At 43.6% G+C, this 17,755-nt stretch overlaps 1 protein-coding gene across 4 annotated transcripts in view; it reads right to left on the reverse strand.

The window, feature by feature from the left end:
- CRB1 (crumbs cell polarity complex component 1) overlaps positions 1 to 17,755 on the reverse strand; it is an 828,623-nt gene that overhangs the window by 286,689 nt on the left and 524,179 nt on the right. Inside the window, exon 6 of one of the 4 annotated variants that reach the window (XM_085601840.1) lies at positions 14,265 to 14,324. The exons of the other annotated variants lie outside the window; for them this stretch is intronic. Coding sequence (XP_085457966.1) covers positions 14,265 to 14,324 — 60 coding nt within the window. The remainder of the gene's footprint in view (positions 1 to 14,264; positions 14,325 to 17,755) is intronic. 4 annotated transcript variants of the gene reach the window in all.

Below are 17,755 nucleotides of genomic sequence, written 5' to 3' on the forward strand. Positions count from 1 at the left end.
GGAACTGCTCCAAGACGGAATGTCCGGCTATACATCTAATACAAATGCACCCAGTGGTTATTCTGAAAACTTGCCCTGGCCCTGACACTTTTGGACCAATTCTGGACACCCCAAAGGAACGCACCGATTTTTCTCCACTTCAAAAATTCTACTTTTTCCTCCTTCTGCTTGCATTCACTGTGGTAAGCAGTCCTTTTGCAAAGCAACGGTGCATCGCCACAGTGTTTGGACGAATACGAATCAGCATCAGAAAGCAGCCTATTCGAACAGTGGATACATGAATGAATGAAATAAATTTGTAAAGTGCTCTTTTACTCAAGTAAGGGTATCCTGGTCCTAAAGAGAGGTGCAGAGGCAATACTAAACAGGAGAGAGCCTTGTTTTAATTCATTTCAAAAGGTCCCAAGTGTGGGATGACTGAGAATCTCGAGAGGAAGGGTGTACAAATGCCTGGAAGACAGGTAAGGAAGAAAACAACTTAAGTGCCTTCTTGAAGGAAGCTGGGAGAAGGAGGTGGACCAGTGCAGAGTGAAGATTTCTTATAAAAATGTAAGGAATAAATCTGTCCAGAAGAAGGATAATGCCAGTTCTGTGCAGGGTGACTTGAAAATAGACTGTCTCACACTGCCTCAAAAACACTCACTGTCCAGATATGTTGTTGAATAAACACCACCCACACGGTCTTAACACACATTTAGTAGACAACTGCCTGGCTAGTACATTGAGCTATCCTATGCTCTCCAAAGCCGCACACAGATTCTCAACAAAGGCCTGTCAGTATTATAAATATAATGCAGACATATTTATCAGTATGACTGAGCTTTAAGGCACTGTTACAACAGACACAGTACCTGAAGTCATGGTAGCTATAATGAGGTAGGTCCACAGCCTCTCTCCCACCATGTTGGCCGCCACACCGCAGGAAGAGCCGCTGCATGGTCCGGGCGCTGCGCCTCAGCTGGGTTTGAACCATTTCCAGGAGCGCCCGCGCCTTTTGCTAGATTAGCTTTTCCCACATATGTCTGGTGGCCGATTTAGCCTCACAGTGCATGTTCTACTGACTGGATCAGCAGGGCTTAGCCTAATACTCATTACCCTGCTTACGCAATGCCGCGTCTTACACCGCCAGTCACCGACCAGCACATATTGTGCAAATCCCTTAGAGAGAATGGCAATTACTTAGGAAAACATACACAGCCATTTCTCTGCTATGTGGTTTCTCAGACTGCTCTTTTGGTTGCATGGTAAGCTTAGTTAACAGGATAAACCTACTCCAAAACGGAGAAGAACTCAAGACATACTTTGAAAATTCTTTTGTCAGCTGCAAACTCAGTTGTGGCTCATATCAGGGTAGCAGGAGACAGATCAAGATCACTCATGTTAACTGGGGATTTACATTCTTGAATTATGCAATAGCACAATTTCATTGCACACATTTACATTTTAGGCAGAAGGAGACAGTTATGGGGTTTGCACATGTTCACATATTCACATGATTCTCTGTCGAGGAACCAGGCTGGCATTAGTAGCCAGAACTAATTCCAAACTTAGCCACTAGACTACATCTTGAGCCTCCTGCTATGTAGCATGGCTGGATTGTAATGTGAGATTGTTGAAGTCTAACCACTAGCTTAATCCTGTGAGGAGCTCAACTATTTAGAAGGAAGGGGAGTGGATCGTATGCTTGTGGAGCAGCGTGTGCGCTACTTGTGCCAGATGTGGAATTCTACAACAAATTTGGGGGGGAGATGTGACCTAACAGCTAGAGCAAGCGACTTTGGATCTTGGGAACGAGGCTCGATTCCAAGCCTCCAATCACCCGCCTGTGATTATTGGAAAAACATTTAATCGACTAGTGCCCAAAAAAATTGAATAAGGGTGTGGCATAGTCTGGGTCTATTTTTAAGCGCTCTAATCCCAGTGAGCCACGTTCAGGCTGTAAATCCGTGGATCTTATGTTGGGGGTAAAGAGTTCCATAGTTTGGCTGCTTGAACACAGATGGATGTGCCTCCCTTTGTTTTTTTCTTGTACATTGGGATTTTGAGGCGAAGTGCCACTCTAGGGTGGAGGTTCCTTTGTTGAATGTATTTGGTGATTTATTCCTGATTAAGAGCGGTCCTGTTCAATGTATCGCTTTGTGGGTGATGCAAAACAGCTTGAATGTGGATCTTCTGGCAACCGGTAACCAATACAGGGCTTTCAAGGCAGGGGAGATGTGGTCTTGCGGTTTTATATGTAAGAGTGGTCTGGCTGTCGAGTTCTGAATCCATTGTAATCTTTTCATGGTCGTTAAAGGTGATCCGTGGTAGAGGCTATTGGCTTAATCGTGTTTGGACAGAAAAAGGGAGATGGTAGACTGGATCTTGTGTGGAAATCCCAATTGGGGGAAGTATTAGTCGCAGAGTTTTATAGTAACAAAGTTTGATCTTGCTGGTTTGTCCACTTGGGCATTCATTGATAGCTCGGAGTCCATGGTCATTCCGAGGTTTCTTACTTCCTTCGATACTTTAGGTGGTGTTCTCAGGTCATCAGGCCATGCGGCGAGCGGGTCATAATGTTTCCAATTGCTACATGTGAGCATTTCAGTTTTGGAAGCATTCAATTTGAGATGGTTGCACGTCATCCATTGATCCACGGCTCTGAGACAACAGAAAATTTGCGAGTTTCCAATGTCTTTGGGCATTCCAATTGAAGGAGTATTGGCGTGTCTTCTGCATAGTTATAGCACAAGTTGAAATTGATTGATCAGTGCTTTTAAGGACTTCATATAGATGTTGAAAACATGGGCGAGATGATAGAGCCTTGAGGGACCACTGCTTTTGTGAAGTATGGTTTGGTTGAGAAAGGGGGGCTATAGATTACATTCGTTCTGTATTGAATGTAGAATGTGATCCAGTCTAGAGCAGTCCCCTCTATGCCGGCTTCGTAGAGTCTTGATATCAGAGTGTCATGGTCAACTGTGTCAAAGGCAGCTGAGAGGTCCTAGAGCAGTAGCGCAGCAACCCCGTTGTGGTCAACTGTGTTATTCAGGCCATCCCAGATGGCAAGGAGGGCAGATTCTGTGCCTCTTCCTGGACGGGTACCATTTGGAAGATTGAAAGTGTGGCATTATCTTCAATGAATTATGACATCTGGGCGAATGCTGCTCTTTCTATCAATTTGCCCAGGAAAGTTCAATTTATAATCGGTATGTAGTTGTCAGGGTTCAGTGAGTCCAAGTTTGTTTTCTTCAGTAAAGGGCGTATGTATGACTTTTTGAGTTCTTCTGGAAATATTCTGGTAGTTAAGGAATTGTTGATTCTTCTTCTTACTGGAGTGGCAGCAGAGGATGCTAGAATATTGTCTTGAAGGTTTGCGGTGGACACGGATCAGAAGGGCTGCCAGCAGGGCTGCTTGCTTTGACCAGGTCCATAAATTAATTGACTGAAATGTGTTGGAAGGAATGGAGAGGCTTAGTTAGAGAATTCTTGGATTGTTGTTTTGGAAAAGGGTCAGTTCTGGTGCTTTGTCTTTGATTTAAGTATGAGTCCAACGTGACTGCTTTGGTTGTGTAATGATTTGCTAGTTTGTCTGTGAAATCTTGAGTAACACAGGATGAGCTCCTTCTAGGCAATTTGATTTACGAAATTCATTGAGAATTTTATAGAATTCTTTATTTGCACATTTAGCATTTTGAATTCTGTCTGAATAGTATTTTTTCTTAGCTTTTTTGATAGCTATCTCATATGATGTTCATTTTCTGTAATCGACTTTGTCTTGATTGGTGTTTGTTTTGAGCCAGGCACGTTGCTGCTTTCTAATTTGATATTTTATCGCTTTTATCTCTGTATTTCTCCAAGTTGCTTGTTTTCTTTTGTTCTGTTGTATGGTTTTTAGTGGTATCAGGATATTCTCCTCCCCTAAACATGGTAACATTGGTATATGCAAAACTGGCATGTTTAGTTTACTTGTAAGTCTCTTGTAAAGTGGTATAACATATACCCAGGGCCAGTAACCCAAATGCTACTAGTGGGCCTGCAGCATTGATTGTGCCACTCAGATAAGTATCCTTTCAAACCTGTCTCAGGCCTGCCATTGCAGGGCCTGTGTGTGCCAGTTACTGCCACTTCCACTTGGCATTTAAAACTACTTGCCAAGCCTTAAACTCCCTTTTTATTACAAATGTCACCCCTAAGGTAGGCCATAGGTAGCCCACAGGGCAGGGTGCTGTGTAAGTAAAAGGTAGGGAAGTTACTGTTATGTTTTGTATGTCCTGGTAGTGACCCAAATTCATTTTTCACTACTGTGTGGCCTACTTCTCTCATAGGAGAACATTGGGAATTCCTTAATACACTTTTGAGTTGTAATTCTTGATTAGAAAGGAGAAGCTGTGTCATGTTTTATTTCTTTGGAATGGAAATGATAAATCCTCTTTATTGGAAAAGTTGGATTTAGCATTACTATTTTAGAAATGACACTTTTAGAAAAGGGGAAATTTCTCTGCTCTTACCACTCTATGTGCCTGAAGCCTGTCTCCAATACACATTAGGGTGGGTGACAGCTACACTTTGTTCATTCCCTCTAGATAGCCACAAACACAGGAAGGGTAGGCGTGTCTGAATACTCATCTGCATTCAACTGCATTTTGATGGCTCTTCCTGAGCAGAAAGGGAGGAGGGAGCTGACACCCCTGAATTGGCAGTGTCCTGTTTCCCACACAAAGGGCAGATTACCGCCTATTGATAGACTGGAGCCATGGCGAGGAAGAAAGGACCTGTGTGCACTTCAAAGACCCGTCTTTGGCGTTACACCCACTTCAAAGGTACAACTGGGTATAAGTAATGGTTCTCTGACCCTACCAAGACAGTACACTACTGGACCTGTGAAGAACCCTGTCAAGAAGAAGGACTGCTGTGCTGCTACATGGACTGTCACTCTTCTGGACTGTTGCTCTGGAAGAGCTGCTTTTCTGCTCTGATGTGCTGTCTATTGCCAGCTGCTTGCTACCATTTGCCCTGCTGAGGAAAAAAACTGGACCCATCTCACTTGAACCCAGAGTGACTCCAAGGGCTTGCTGGCTTGCCCCCTGTTCTGAAGTCTCAAGGCGAGCAAAGACTTCCTCCAACCCTGCAACAGCAACTGGACTCTACCATCTGTGAGTACTGCCTTGCCAAGTAGTACCAATCCAGTCCTGGGCCCTTGGAAGGGCTTCTTTCTGTGCTGACCCGGCAGAACCCACGTATCGACGACTTTGCGCCGATCAGAACCGATGCATCGCCCTTCGAAGTCTATGCATCTGCTGCCCAAGACATCGTTTCAACAGACTGAGTGGCTCGACGACGACAGACTGCGAGTCTTAACAACTAGACATTACCTGAATCGAAAAGGGGGTTGTCAACTAGGCTTCACTGACTGTGCGGATCAGAACCGACATATTGCCTGCATCCATGGGATTGACGACAATGCCTCGCCTCCTCTAGTCCCGGCATCAGGTCCTCGACATCGACGCGTCCTCCACCAAGGTAGCTGGCCTGCCCTCCATCGCGATCAGCCTGAATTTTGGATTTACCCCAGTCTAGTGAAACCAGATGACCCCGGTTGTCATCTTATGATTCTAGGCACCATTGTTTGATTTAATCTTTTAAAAAATCATAACTCTGGTTCTACTTATTGGATTTTTGGAGTCTTGGTCTTGTTTTATCTATAAATATATCATCCATTTTTTCTAACCCTGAATGGAGTATTTTTGTTGTATTTTTAATGTGTTACTCTGTGTGTGTTAGTGTGTGTGTTGCACAAATACATTACACATTGCCTCTAGATAAGCCTAACTGCTCTGTGCCAAGGTACAGGAGGGTGAGCACAGGTTATCTTTAACTGTGTATCTAGCTTACCCTCACTAGAATGGTGGTTCCTGGTCGTACAAGGGGCATACCTCTGCCAATCAGAAACCCCATTTCAAACACTTTGTATAGCATTGCTCTAAATAATTTAAACACTCTGAGAATGCTTTGACCAAAGCAATCACCCTTGCTCTCAAAGACCTGCGATGGCTTCCCTTTAGCTCAAACAATACATGTGAAAACACTCTGCACAAAACATTTGGAATCCAAGAGAACTTAAGAATCAGACTATCCCCAACACCCCGAGTGCAAGCAAAGCAATGCACCCAGACTAGATTTAAGAGGAACACTTGTACCTTAGACCTTAGAACACAGATAAACCTCCCAGCATCCAAAGGAGTCTAGCCTCTCACTTAGATCAATTCAACATTGGGGCCACTCACCCCGACAAAATAGATCAAGACCCACAAGCAAGTGGAATCAAGATAAGGGGTGTAAAAACTTCATATAATTTCCTTTTGCGTAAGCTTGCAAAATTTCAGATAAATCACATGAAATTATGTAAAATAGTAATCTGCTATTTTTGCTCAACATTTTAAATACACCCTTGTGTCCATTTTTGATGGAAAGATGCATTTTGTACTTAAAAAACAAAAAGTGAAAGACCAGTGCCCCAAGCAACAGCTACTCGCGTTCTTGTCGTCCAGGCCTACTCAGGACTATGCCTAAAATGTTCCCTGAAGTCTATCACAGGGGACTTCAAAGCCAATGACTTGCATCTTCAAATGTGGCTAGAGGCTTGGTGGTATCTTTCACACCAAACAGGTATCTAGTGCTATAAAATCACCAAATTTAAGCAAGCTATACTATACAAAACACTGAAGCCGTTCTATTTCATAGGGTACCCCAAATATAGGCTTGAGTAGTCCCCTAACTCTTCACCTATATTTACCGTACTATTACACTACACAAGGAGTTTTGGTATTGACCTTTTACCTAGTTAAGCACTGCATAAATGTTGTGTGGTTTACCCCGAAAACTAGCCTCATTACTTATGCATGAAGATTTTCAGAATCACAGCAGGATTACCAATTTCTGCATAATAACTATGTAGAAGGGTCATCCCTTCCGTCATCCTTGACCGACATGATACAGCAATGTAGAATCCCCTGAGGGTACCTTTTGGGTATTTATACACAATATCTTTGCCAGGGCAGGCAGAGAGAAAGACTTCCATGCTGACACACTGACACAAGACGCTGAGGTTCCTGCACACAGACACTCCAGCTCGCAGTGGTCTGACATCCCTTGAGGAGTGTCCATCTCGAGACCAAGACGGGTGCCACAGTTTCTCACTTCAGGTAATGGGGTTAGCTTCAGCCTAGGGGTATTTTTGGCTCTACACATACATACATGCTAGGTACACTTAGGTACATCTAGTTGGGGTTGCATCGTAGGAGTACGCATTATTATTGTCATGTATTTATATACTTGCATATATTCGTTGTTTTAGCACTATGGTAGGAATCTACCATCCATTTACTCTATTGGTTCCTATGATCATTTAAATCTGTTTCTGTCTTATGGTTGTTTCAACACACCTATTTTACACTAAAATGACGCTGGTTCAAGAAATGCTTATTGTAAAACGTCCACATAGTTTATTCTGTGTATCTCTCTGAGACAAAGTGAGCACGAGTGACTGAGTGAAAAGTATTGTACTGTTTCCACAATCCCTGATGGGACAGAGTTGTCATGTTCGATAGCTGCCAAGAACTATTCTCTACTTGGTAAGAGGAGTTTATATGGCACTGTGAGCCAGCTGGTATACAGGTTAATATACCTGGTGGGGGTGTTTGAAATCATTCTGGACACCACTCCCACAGTCTATGTTGTCTAAACGTGCAGATACTATATAGGTTTATAGGAACTACATGACAAAGCAAATTAACTTTTTAAAAGTCTGTAATGTAGACCAAAAGGAACAGTAAAGACAGCATACTGCTAGAAGTAGACAAAAGCCCCTTAGAACGCAAGGTAATTTTACCAGGGAAAAGGAACCGTAATAAACTACTTTTAATTGCGGGCTAGATCTTAAGTGTGCATCCCTCGAGGGGGAGTGGTACGGATTCTCTAATCTGAAAAAAGCATGTGATGATTTCCATAAGTGACTATGAGAACCTACGCTATATAACTAAGGATTACAAATTAATTTTGTTTTACATATTTATATTCTAATCTATCCGAATTATCCACTTCCATTGTTATTTTCATGAATGATGGGCGCCCTATTTTTTTTTCAGCTGCAGTTATCCAGTAACCATCCCCCTCAGAATTTATCCGGTAACCCTTACACATCAAATGTTGGACTCTTGTTTTCTGTAAAGTGCGTTGGATTTGCACTAGTTTGCTCAAAAGAAACTAAAGCGATTTTCTCCAATCTTAGCTAAAGTGTGAATGTTCTAGCCTGACCCAAATGTCAGGATTAGCACTATTATGCTGCCTATAGTAAGCGTATAATAGATATATTTTATATTTAAAAAGCAGTAGGAATACCCATTTATGTTTTTCATCAACTAACGCGCTCTTAAACGTTCTCTGTATTCAAATAACAAATATATGTGAAATAAAACTGATTGAGATGCAACCAATTTCCTTTGTGATTTGAACTTTTACACCTTTTGGTGGATGTTCCGTAGCCTGCTACGGTGTGGGGCTTATCAGCCCCACAGCGAAGAGTCGGAGTCCAGTGGCGGCCCCTCCATTAGGGCGAAGGAGCGTTCCCCCCCCACCACCACCCGCCAATAAAGCGGGTTTTAAACCCGTTTTATTATTGTTTTATTTTAATCCCCCTGGACCTGCCCCCAGGACTCTGATGAGTCTTGGGGGTGGGTCCAGGGGGATGACACTGTGGTGGGGGAGTGGTGGGCACTCCCTTCACTGTGCATGAGTGTTTGGCCGGCTGTCTCAGGCTGGCCAAACCCTCATGGGCAGTGACGCTTTCCCCAGCCCCAGCTGCGTTGCTGGGGTTGGAGAAAGCAGGCACAGGCTCCCAGTCTGCCTGGGAGCGCAAAGTCCCAGTGCTCGGGCCAATCCTGACGCTGCTTTCATGCAGCGTCATGATTAGCTGCAGTGCAGTCTGGGAGCCTGTCCCAGAAGCAGGAAGTGCATGATGGAGCGGACGGCGGAGGCGATCAGGTAAGTTTATTTATCTTAACATTTTTAATTTCGTCCCCCAAACTCTCCTATTTGCGAGGCTTCTCTGGAAATGCAGAGAAAAGGAAAATGCCCGCCAAAGTGGGGCTGTGGGGCTGAGGGTCACTCCGGAAGCTGCCCACTACCATCCGGGGCAGCTGCCGGAGACATGTGGTGACGCCGACTCGGCTCCTCACCTTACTTCTTTACTATCCTATGGGCAAGGGGGAGAGCTGCTTCCCCCGTGTGGTGTGACAAAAGAAATCTCCTGCTCAAAATGTTGTGGCGTGTCCGGGATCCTTCAGGTTCCCCCAGACTGCTGTTTCCAGGACCCCATAGGAAGGACTCGGGTGCCTCTTCAGCCACACTGAATGCCTCTCCTCCTGCCAGGCAACGCCTGACTTAAGGCGACGGGCATGTCCTGCCCTATGCTTCTGCTCTCGCTGTACGGACCCCGCCCACAGTCAGGCAGTGTCTCCGCCTGACTTCCGGCCCGCAGCTGATCTCCATCAATCCTGGAGAACCGGCGCGTCTCTCTCATCTGCGCCTGCCGGGCGATCATGCCCACGAGCTCCCTCCTCGAGCTCAAGCAATAAAGTTCCAAAAGTGCCCACCACTCGCTCTTGGTGCATGGGAACAGCACTAAGGGACATAGAGAGGGCAATGTGCTCCTCATGCTCCAGGGTGGTGCAGCAAGCACAACACTCACCATGCACTGCTGTGGGTCGAGCCCACGCAGGGGCTCAACACCTAGGACTCTGGCAGCGCCTCAAGTCTGCTCACAGGGCCCTCAAGCAGAAGAGCAATCCCTCATGGTGGTTCCTCTTGGCGCCCAGCGGTCGTTCAACAACACAGCTTACAGCAAGTGCAACCACATGGGGTCACAGCCCCAGTACTTCTACCATGTCAGTCTTTGTTCTGCCCTGGCACAGGGCTTGGGACCCAGTTCAAACCAGTTCTGGGGAGCACTTGACAAGTGCACAAAAGTCCCCGTTGACAGTGTAGGTCCTGGCCCCATACACACCACATTGGGCGGAGCCAGCATTGTACAAGGCAGGCACAGACCTATTCAGGGTCAGGGGCTTCTCCTCCCATTACTCCAAATGCAGATCAGGCCCATTCAGCCTAGCACTGACTCATCCAGCCCCTCTGGAGCCACTGCACCTCCCCAGTCTCTGTCAATCCAGAGCCAGACATGAAATACACAACAGGCAGGCACAAAGAAACATAGAAATGCCCACTTCTAAAAGTGGCATTTCTAAAATAGTGACAAAAAATCTGCGAACACCGTTATGCAGTATTTATTACCACTATTCCAAACATACCAAACTTGATCATGCTACTCCTCTCATATCAGGAATTACCACTGACACACATATCAGGGAATCCCCAATGCATTCCTATAGAAGAGGGTAGCCTCACAGTAATGAGAAAACAAAATGGCTGTTTGTCACTACCAGGACATGCCACACAGTTAAGGCACATGTCCTACCTTTTACCTACAGCGCACCCTGTCCTTAGTGCTATCTAGGGCCCACCTTAGGGGTGACTGATATGTAGTAAAAGGGGAGTCACAGACGTGGCACCCACTTTATGTGCCACGTCACAGCTGCAGTAAACTGCACGTGCAGGCCCTGCAATGGCAGAGGCCTGAGACAGGTTTGAAAGGCTACTTTGGTGAGTGGTGCAAGCTGCGCTGCAAGCCCACCAGTAGCATTTAATTTACTGGCCCGGGTATATGAGATACCACTTTAATGGGGACTTATAGGTAAATTAAATACGCCAAACAGGAGTAGCTCAATCTTACCATGTTTACCATAGAGAGCACATGCACTTTACACTGGACAGCAGTGATAAAGTGCCCAGAGTCCTAAAACCACCAACACCAGGTCAGAAAAAATACCAGGAGGAAGGCCAAAAGGTAAGGGAGGACCCTGCAAAAAGGGCCAAGTCCAACAGGGTTGATTGGGTGACCCGAATATTATGACACACAGCAGATTAAACATAATTTTATTAAGTTAAGGACAAAACTACCGTCCAAGGTAGGGTAAAGACTAGGACCCTGAGTCAGAGTTTGGTGGTTAGGGGACATCTGCCAAAAACTGGATGACACTCTGTCACCCTATTTAGTGTATATAAATGTAGACACCATTGTGGCACTGTCCAGTTTGGTTTTTCTGAAAAACAAACGGGCCCCTGGAAATAGGATACAACCCTACCAAGGAAAATACTAATTTTGAAAAGAAAAACACCGGTCACAGTTCTTTTTACAAATAGAAGGGCATGTGTACTCTAGATATCTAATTATTTGAACTCTTGATCAATATACTCAAAAAAGAATAACAATTTGATCATTATATTTGTATTTATTCTTTTTTTATATATACAAATTATTTATCATATCAAAATAGAAAAACCTTGATTTGTGAGAATTACATAAATGAAATTGATAAATACATGTTCCCAATGATAATAGTTAGAACCACATTTGTAATTGCATCTAATCCAAAAAAAGATATTAGACAACCAATTAATTAAACATCCTAGTGCAGTCAGTTGGCAGAGTATAATGATACAACATTCCTGATAAATCTATTGCCAACATTTCAATAACTTGCTTGCACAGTCTAAACTACTACAATACAATGTGCAGAGATTGGCGACACATGTTTAGGGCGGCAAGCGTGTGCCTGCTAGAAACTTGAACACGCGGTCCAATTACTTAAATATATCGGGACAATTGACCAGGATAATACCAACAGGAGAATTTGAAGAAGAGCCAGGCAACGCGTGAACCACCTCGGCACGAACCCACTGGATCAGGTGCGGGAGACCTTGAACGCCATATGCGGTCTCCCGCACCGGTTCCAGCGGGTTCGTGCGGGTTCATGCAGAGGTGGTTCACTCGTTGCCTGGCTCTTCTTCAAATTCATCTATTAGTATTATACCAGTCAATTGGGCATATATATTTAAGTAATTGGACCACGTGTTCGATTTTCTAGCTGGCACACGCTTGCCGCCCTAAACTTTTTGATTCCCCTGTGGGGCTTTACCCCTTTCTCTGGAAGCAGCATCAGTCTCAGGCATATATTTCTATGTCCTGATGATGATCCCGTCACCCCATGTATGGGATCGAAAACGTCATCGACTCCTTGATACCTTGACACTAATATACGTAATATTGAATTGAGTTATGGTATCTTCCTTCATATGTGCTTGATAATTTACTGAAACTTTTTTCAAGCTCCCAGAAATGCCTGAGCCTCTCTTCTTGTTTTAATTGTCGCAGGGTTTGTGTTTCCACTTTATTGTTCTGTTTTCTTTGAGTTAATAAAACATTAAATATTTTTGTCCCGAGGGCCAATGCAATATAGATCTCATTGTATTTCTATATCAACTCTTTCGCTATTATCCTTCTTGTGAGTGACCACTGTTCATATATAATCCTTGCTCCCAAGGTCCCTGATCAATCCAATTGGGTTCCCTTGTTCATATGTAACATACAATGCCATGAATGGCACACAAACGCATTGCTTCAAACAATCATTGGCAAACGCCAGTAATTCTAGTTGTTTTAGAAGTGAAGTTCCATTTTCACTGCTTTGTGAATTTATGTGTGTGACTCTATTGATGGGGCAATGGGTGAATGTGAGGCTCCGTCAACAGCTGGATTAATGAGTACATGGATGGATGGATGAATGAGTAATATATTGATGTGTTGTGTTGGAGTGCTGTATTCTGTTGTTTTAATGTTTTGTGTGTTCATTTGGTGTGTTATGTTGTTTTTTGGTACCGTGGAATAGTTCTGTTTTTGCTATGTTAGTATCTTGTGTTGTGTTCTGTATTCTTGCTGATGTTATGTGCAGAGATTTGATATTGCGTGGTTTTGTTGTGTTTGGCTATAGATTGCTATGGTGGTGTTGCTTAATTGTAATATAGTGAATTGACCTGATTTTGGCGTATTATGTGGTATTATTATGTTGTCATGTCATATTACTGTTTTGTATGTGTTTTGTAATGTAGCACGCTATTGTGTTTATGGGTAGTATTTTTGTCTTGTATTGTTGTGCTGTGAATTCTTGCTGGTGTGCAAACACCATTTGTGCCCGTCTGTGTTTACATGTGTTAGCACATTAAAGCCAGTCCTATTTGCTTTGCTCATTCTAGTTCTTTGAATCCCAACCAGTCAATCTCTCAGTCTACTTCTAAGGAATCCGGTCTCTCACCACACTGCCATATCCTAACCAAATACAGAATAAGTTAAGTCTATCAGTGATGCCCACTTCCGGTCTGTTTCTGTGGGGCAGGGAGAAGTGTCGAGCGTCTCGCATCTCTGACTCGACGTCAAGTCTTAAGCTCTTCGCTACAACATGCCACTAGCAATGATGCCATCCCTAGCAGCACTATCGCCCGAGCAGGTAGGGAGGGGACTGCATAGCAGCGGGAGAAATTAGGGAGGCTGAAGAAGCAAGCAGTATTGATTTACGTAACCAAAGACTTTTCCTAATTTTTGAAAATGTATTCAATTAAAAGAAAAATGGAACTTCGACACAAGTCATTTTGTGCACGTGCATTTTTTGTTGGAATGTGTGTTTTTTCAGACCACTGCTCGAGTCTTTAATAGCACTCTGGGATAGCCATGTGACACTGTCCCGTTTGCTTCTGTTTTTTGCACGAGCGCGACAGATCCTCCGCACTCGACGGGAGGAGCTACAGTGCACATTTCTAAGGATTCCGTTTTCATGTCTCGTGACATTAAATCCGTAAATCCTTTACCAGATCTGACACGGTCGCCTCGGGGTGAAGGCAGCAGCAGCGCTTAAGCCCCTTTTTCACATTTAATATTTCTTTGTACTTGCTGATATGGAACAATAGGTGTCTCTATCATTCACTAGGCGCAGTCCCTTTGGATTGACCTGACGTCTGAAGGATGCAAGACTTTATCTGCTAGAATAGAAATGTAATCCTTCCATAGATGAATGAGATCAGATCCCCGGAAGTAACGGGGTCAGTTCCAAAAAAGGTTTTGGCGTCATTTAGATGTGAATTGCTTCGTCAGTCCTACACCGTTGTGTGTGTGCTGGTTTAACCAGCCACCCGTGCTTTCTGCGCCATAATATGCGGATAGATTTTAGTGAGAACATATTAAAGATGGAAGTGTTAGGTGAACAGGGTGCTCGGAGGGTGAGCTTTTCATTGGCTAAGGAAGGATTATGCGAGTCTCCCATGCTAGTGATGTTGTGTACCTGGGGTGTCCAACGAAGGTCCAAGAAGTCCCCTCCATGCCAGATTTTCAAGATGTCCACCTAAAACAAATGTACATACAATGAATTTGGATGAAACACATCTACTTAGTAGTTATGCAGAAAATCTGGAATTGATCTGTCCTTCCTTGACCAGTGTTGGGCATCCCTGTTCTATATCATGCTCCTCATTTAGTGTCCGGAGTATTATGGTAAACATGGGCAAAGGAAGATCCCTCCCTTCATGATACCTTGACAATATAGGACTGATAGAACAAGATTAAGGAGGGGACACGTTTAGAATTTAAAGAGGAACATTGCAGGTCTGCTGAACAAGACCACACCCTGCCCTCCTTGAGAATCCTCATGTCGTTGTACAAATACACATTTCTTCTTGCTCCAGTATTCACAAGTGCTGGGGTTCATGCTCTATAGTCTAATTCAGTATTTATTTGTAAACAGTTACAACCCTGAGCACCCATATGCTTGAATCTTGGACTAGGAGGCTACTGAACTTGGATTGCCCTGGTTCAGCTTGCAGGGGCCTGCAAAATGAGGCGCTCATTCAACCCACCAATTTTCAGACTCCCTCACTACCCAGATCCCACTACCCACTCCCGCTGTATGGTCGACACTTGTCCCAGCTGTGCTTAATTTGCAAAAAAAAAAAAAAACGTAAGTGCCAGCGCTCTCGTTAGGAAGCCTCTCTAAATAAGCCAGACAGCGCCATCTTGTGGCAGACTGGCACAAGCCCTGGTGTTGACAATTAAGTTCCAGTGCCGAGCACGGGAAACCACCGGCTCAAATTAGACACTGTCCAGGTGTAAACTTATTTGTCCATATGAACTTAGCTCCCTCCATCCTGAAAATAAAGTGACTGCCCTCTTCCTAACCACCGCTATTCTGTTTAAAGGACTTTTCAGCAGTGAATAATTAACTGATTTTGCCACTATTTCTTCAGTTTGAAAGTGTTTCCTTGATGTCTTCACATATTTAGAGAGCTTAATTTGGGCTTTCAGGCTAAATCGACTGAACTGACAATTGGCACCAAATGTAGTGTTTTCAACTAACAATGAAGAACAATCTTCGCAAACGAATTTTGAACTATTTTCGTTTTACACTCACTTTTACCACTGGCTTACTGCAGGCAGTACATCAAAGAGATAAGACAAGCAACTGCGATTTTAACGCAACTGTCAAAATGTGGAAAATGTATACATAAATGCAAATGAAAATACAAATGAAACAAGCATTGGCAAAGCCAATAGGACCAGCCTTGGTAAGTCAGTGTCACGGTTATATATTTTTTGGTTACAAGCAGATGCCAAAAAATGGGAAAAAAAAGCAAGCCAACCAAGTGTTTTGGCCATAGACTTGAAAGAAGCAAAATGCATTTAAAATATAATTAACATTGAATATCATTTAAAACTAATAAAAGGAAATGAAAAAATCATTGGCAAAGCCAATTGATTTGTCTTTAAAATGGTAATGCATGTTAACACAGGCATGCTGTTTGCAATTTATGGTTATCACATTAAAGGCTGCCCTTTGTGCTTAGCTGAAACAGAGAAAGTGATTGTTTTCCGTAAATAATGCATATAGGAGATAGAGAACTGGATGTGACCAACAACATGACGATTAAGAAGACTTTTCAGATGCCTTCATACATTCCAATGGAAGCCTCGAAGATAGAATGACACCCCATCTCTCCAATTGCATGAGGTGAAAGGGAAGCACTCCTCTGGGTTGTGTCAAAGGCATCTCCATGTATATTTTAAATAATTTGTAACAATTTGTCTTGCAGTCAGTTGTGCTGTCAAGCTAGACCTAAAAAGGACAACTAATGGAAAGAAGAAATCATTGGCAAAGTATTAGCCCATCAGCAATGGCACTGAAGTGCATATTTAATAGGGGGATGTGCTGTAATTACAGTGCAAGAGAGTCAAAGGCTGATGTGGGATGACCTATTGTGGCATGTTCTATGCTATGGTGAACTCGGTTTGTTAGAAAAGAGAGTGGAAACAGCTTTTCTCCTCTTCTTAGTTATACTGTCCAATTTTGCTAACTATGTCTGGTGTTAATATTGGTGGGTGACTTCTTCCAGCCCCTTTTACAGTCTGCATACTTTTTAATGTGCCTTTCATCACACTTTTTTAACCCTTACTTCTTTAATTAACACCCCAAGTAGTGGTAAGCTTTAATGTGCCTTTCCTGCTTATCTTCCCATTTCAAGTTCAGTTTAGAGGGGTTTGTTTTCTCTTGTTCATTCTTACTAGGTTTCTCGTTAGGCAGCCCAGGCTTGCCTTGCACAGCAGTGCTGAAACAAGTCTTTTCAGTCAGCAGGCTAGAAGCTGAGTTAGTTTTGGCTGAGCTCAGGGTGTTGTGTCTTTTTGACTTGTCTCATGTCACTTCAGGTATTGATGTCCATTCTTCTTTACTCTGAGCATCCAGGTCGGTATTGTCTGGGGGCTTGCCTCTATTCCAAGTCCACCTACCTCTAGAGGTGGCCTCCAGGGATCGGGTCTGCATGTTTTCCCAATCCAGCTTTGTTGGTACCGAGAAAGATGAGAGAGCACTAACCTCCTTCAGCAAGAGTCTACTTCCCGTGGGAGTCCGTGCCTTTACTATCAGTCCCCTTAGGGAGCTGTAGCGGTTCAGCCCCCAGTTTCAATGAATACTGTTGTCAGTTCTATTTTTTAAGAGGTTGAAATGAGATTGATATTTCGGGCTTGGTTTTTTGTCTGTATGCCAGGTAGCTAACATGCAATTATGCTTGTTAATTAATGGACCTGCACCTTTTTGCTGGTTTCTCCCCAAACTTTTTGCCTTTTTCCTCCTGTTTTTTCTGACCTTTTTTTGTTGGTTTCAGGACTCTGGGCACTTTACCACTGCTAACCAGTGCTAAAGTGCATATGCCCTTTCCTTAAAATGTAATGATAATTGGTTTCTCCATGATTGGCCTATTTGATTTACTAGTAAGTCCCTAGTACAGTGCACCATGTGTGCCTAGTGCCCTTAAAGCAAATGCTACTAGTGGGTCTGCAGCACTGAATGTGCCACCCACCCGAGTAGCCTTGCAAACATGTCTCAGACCTGCCACTGCTGTGTGTGTGTGTGTGTGTGTGTGTTTAGTTTTGAACTGCCATTTCGACCTAGCAAATGCACCCACTTGCCAGGCCCAAACCTTCCCTTTTACTACATGTAAGGCATCCCTAAGGTAGGCCTTAGGTAGCCCCATGCGCAGGGTGCAGTGTATTTAAAAAGTAGGACATGTACTATTGTGTTTTACTTGTACTGGTAGTGAAATACTGCAAATTTTGTTTTTCACTAGTGCAAGGCCTATCTCTCCCACAGGTTAGCATTGGAGCTGCCTTGTAACATCTTACAAGTGAATCTGCCAACTTGGAGCTGATAGAAAATGGATGTCTGGTGTCTCTGGATTCACAATGTAAAAACACATATTTTAGTGAAGTTGCTTTTTAAATTGCAGGTCT

This window comes from Triturus cristatus, chromosome 4_2, assembly GCF_964204655.1.
Source record: "Triturus cristatus chromosome 4_2, aTriCri1.1, whole genome shotgun sequence".
In the NCBI taxonomy this organism is placed as follows: Eukaryota; Metazoa; Chordata; class Amphibia; order Caudata; family Salamandridae; genus Triturus; species Triturus cristatus.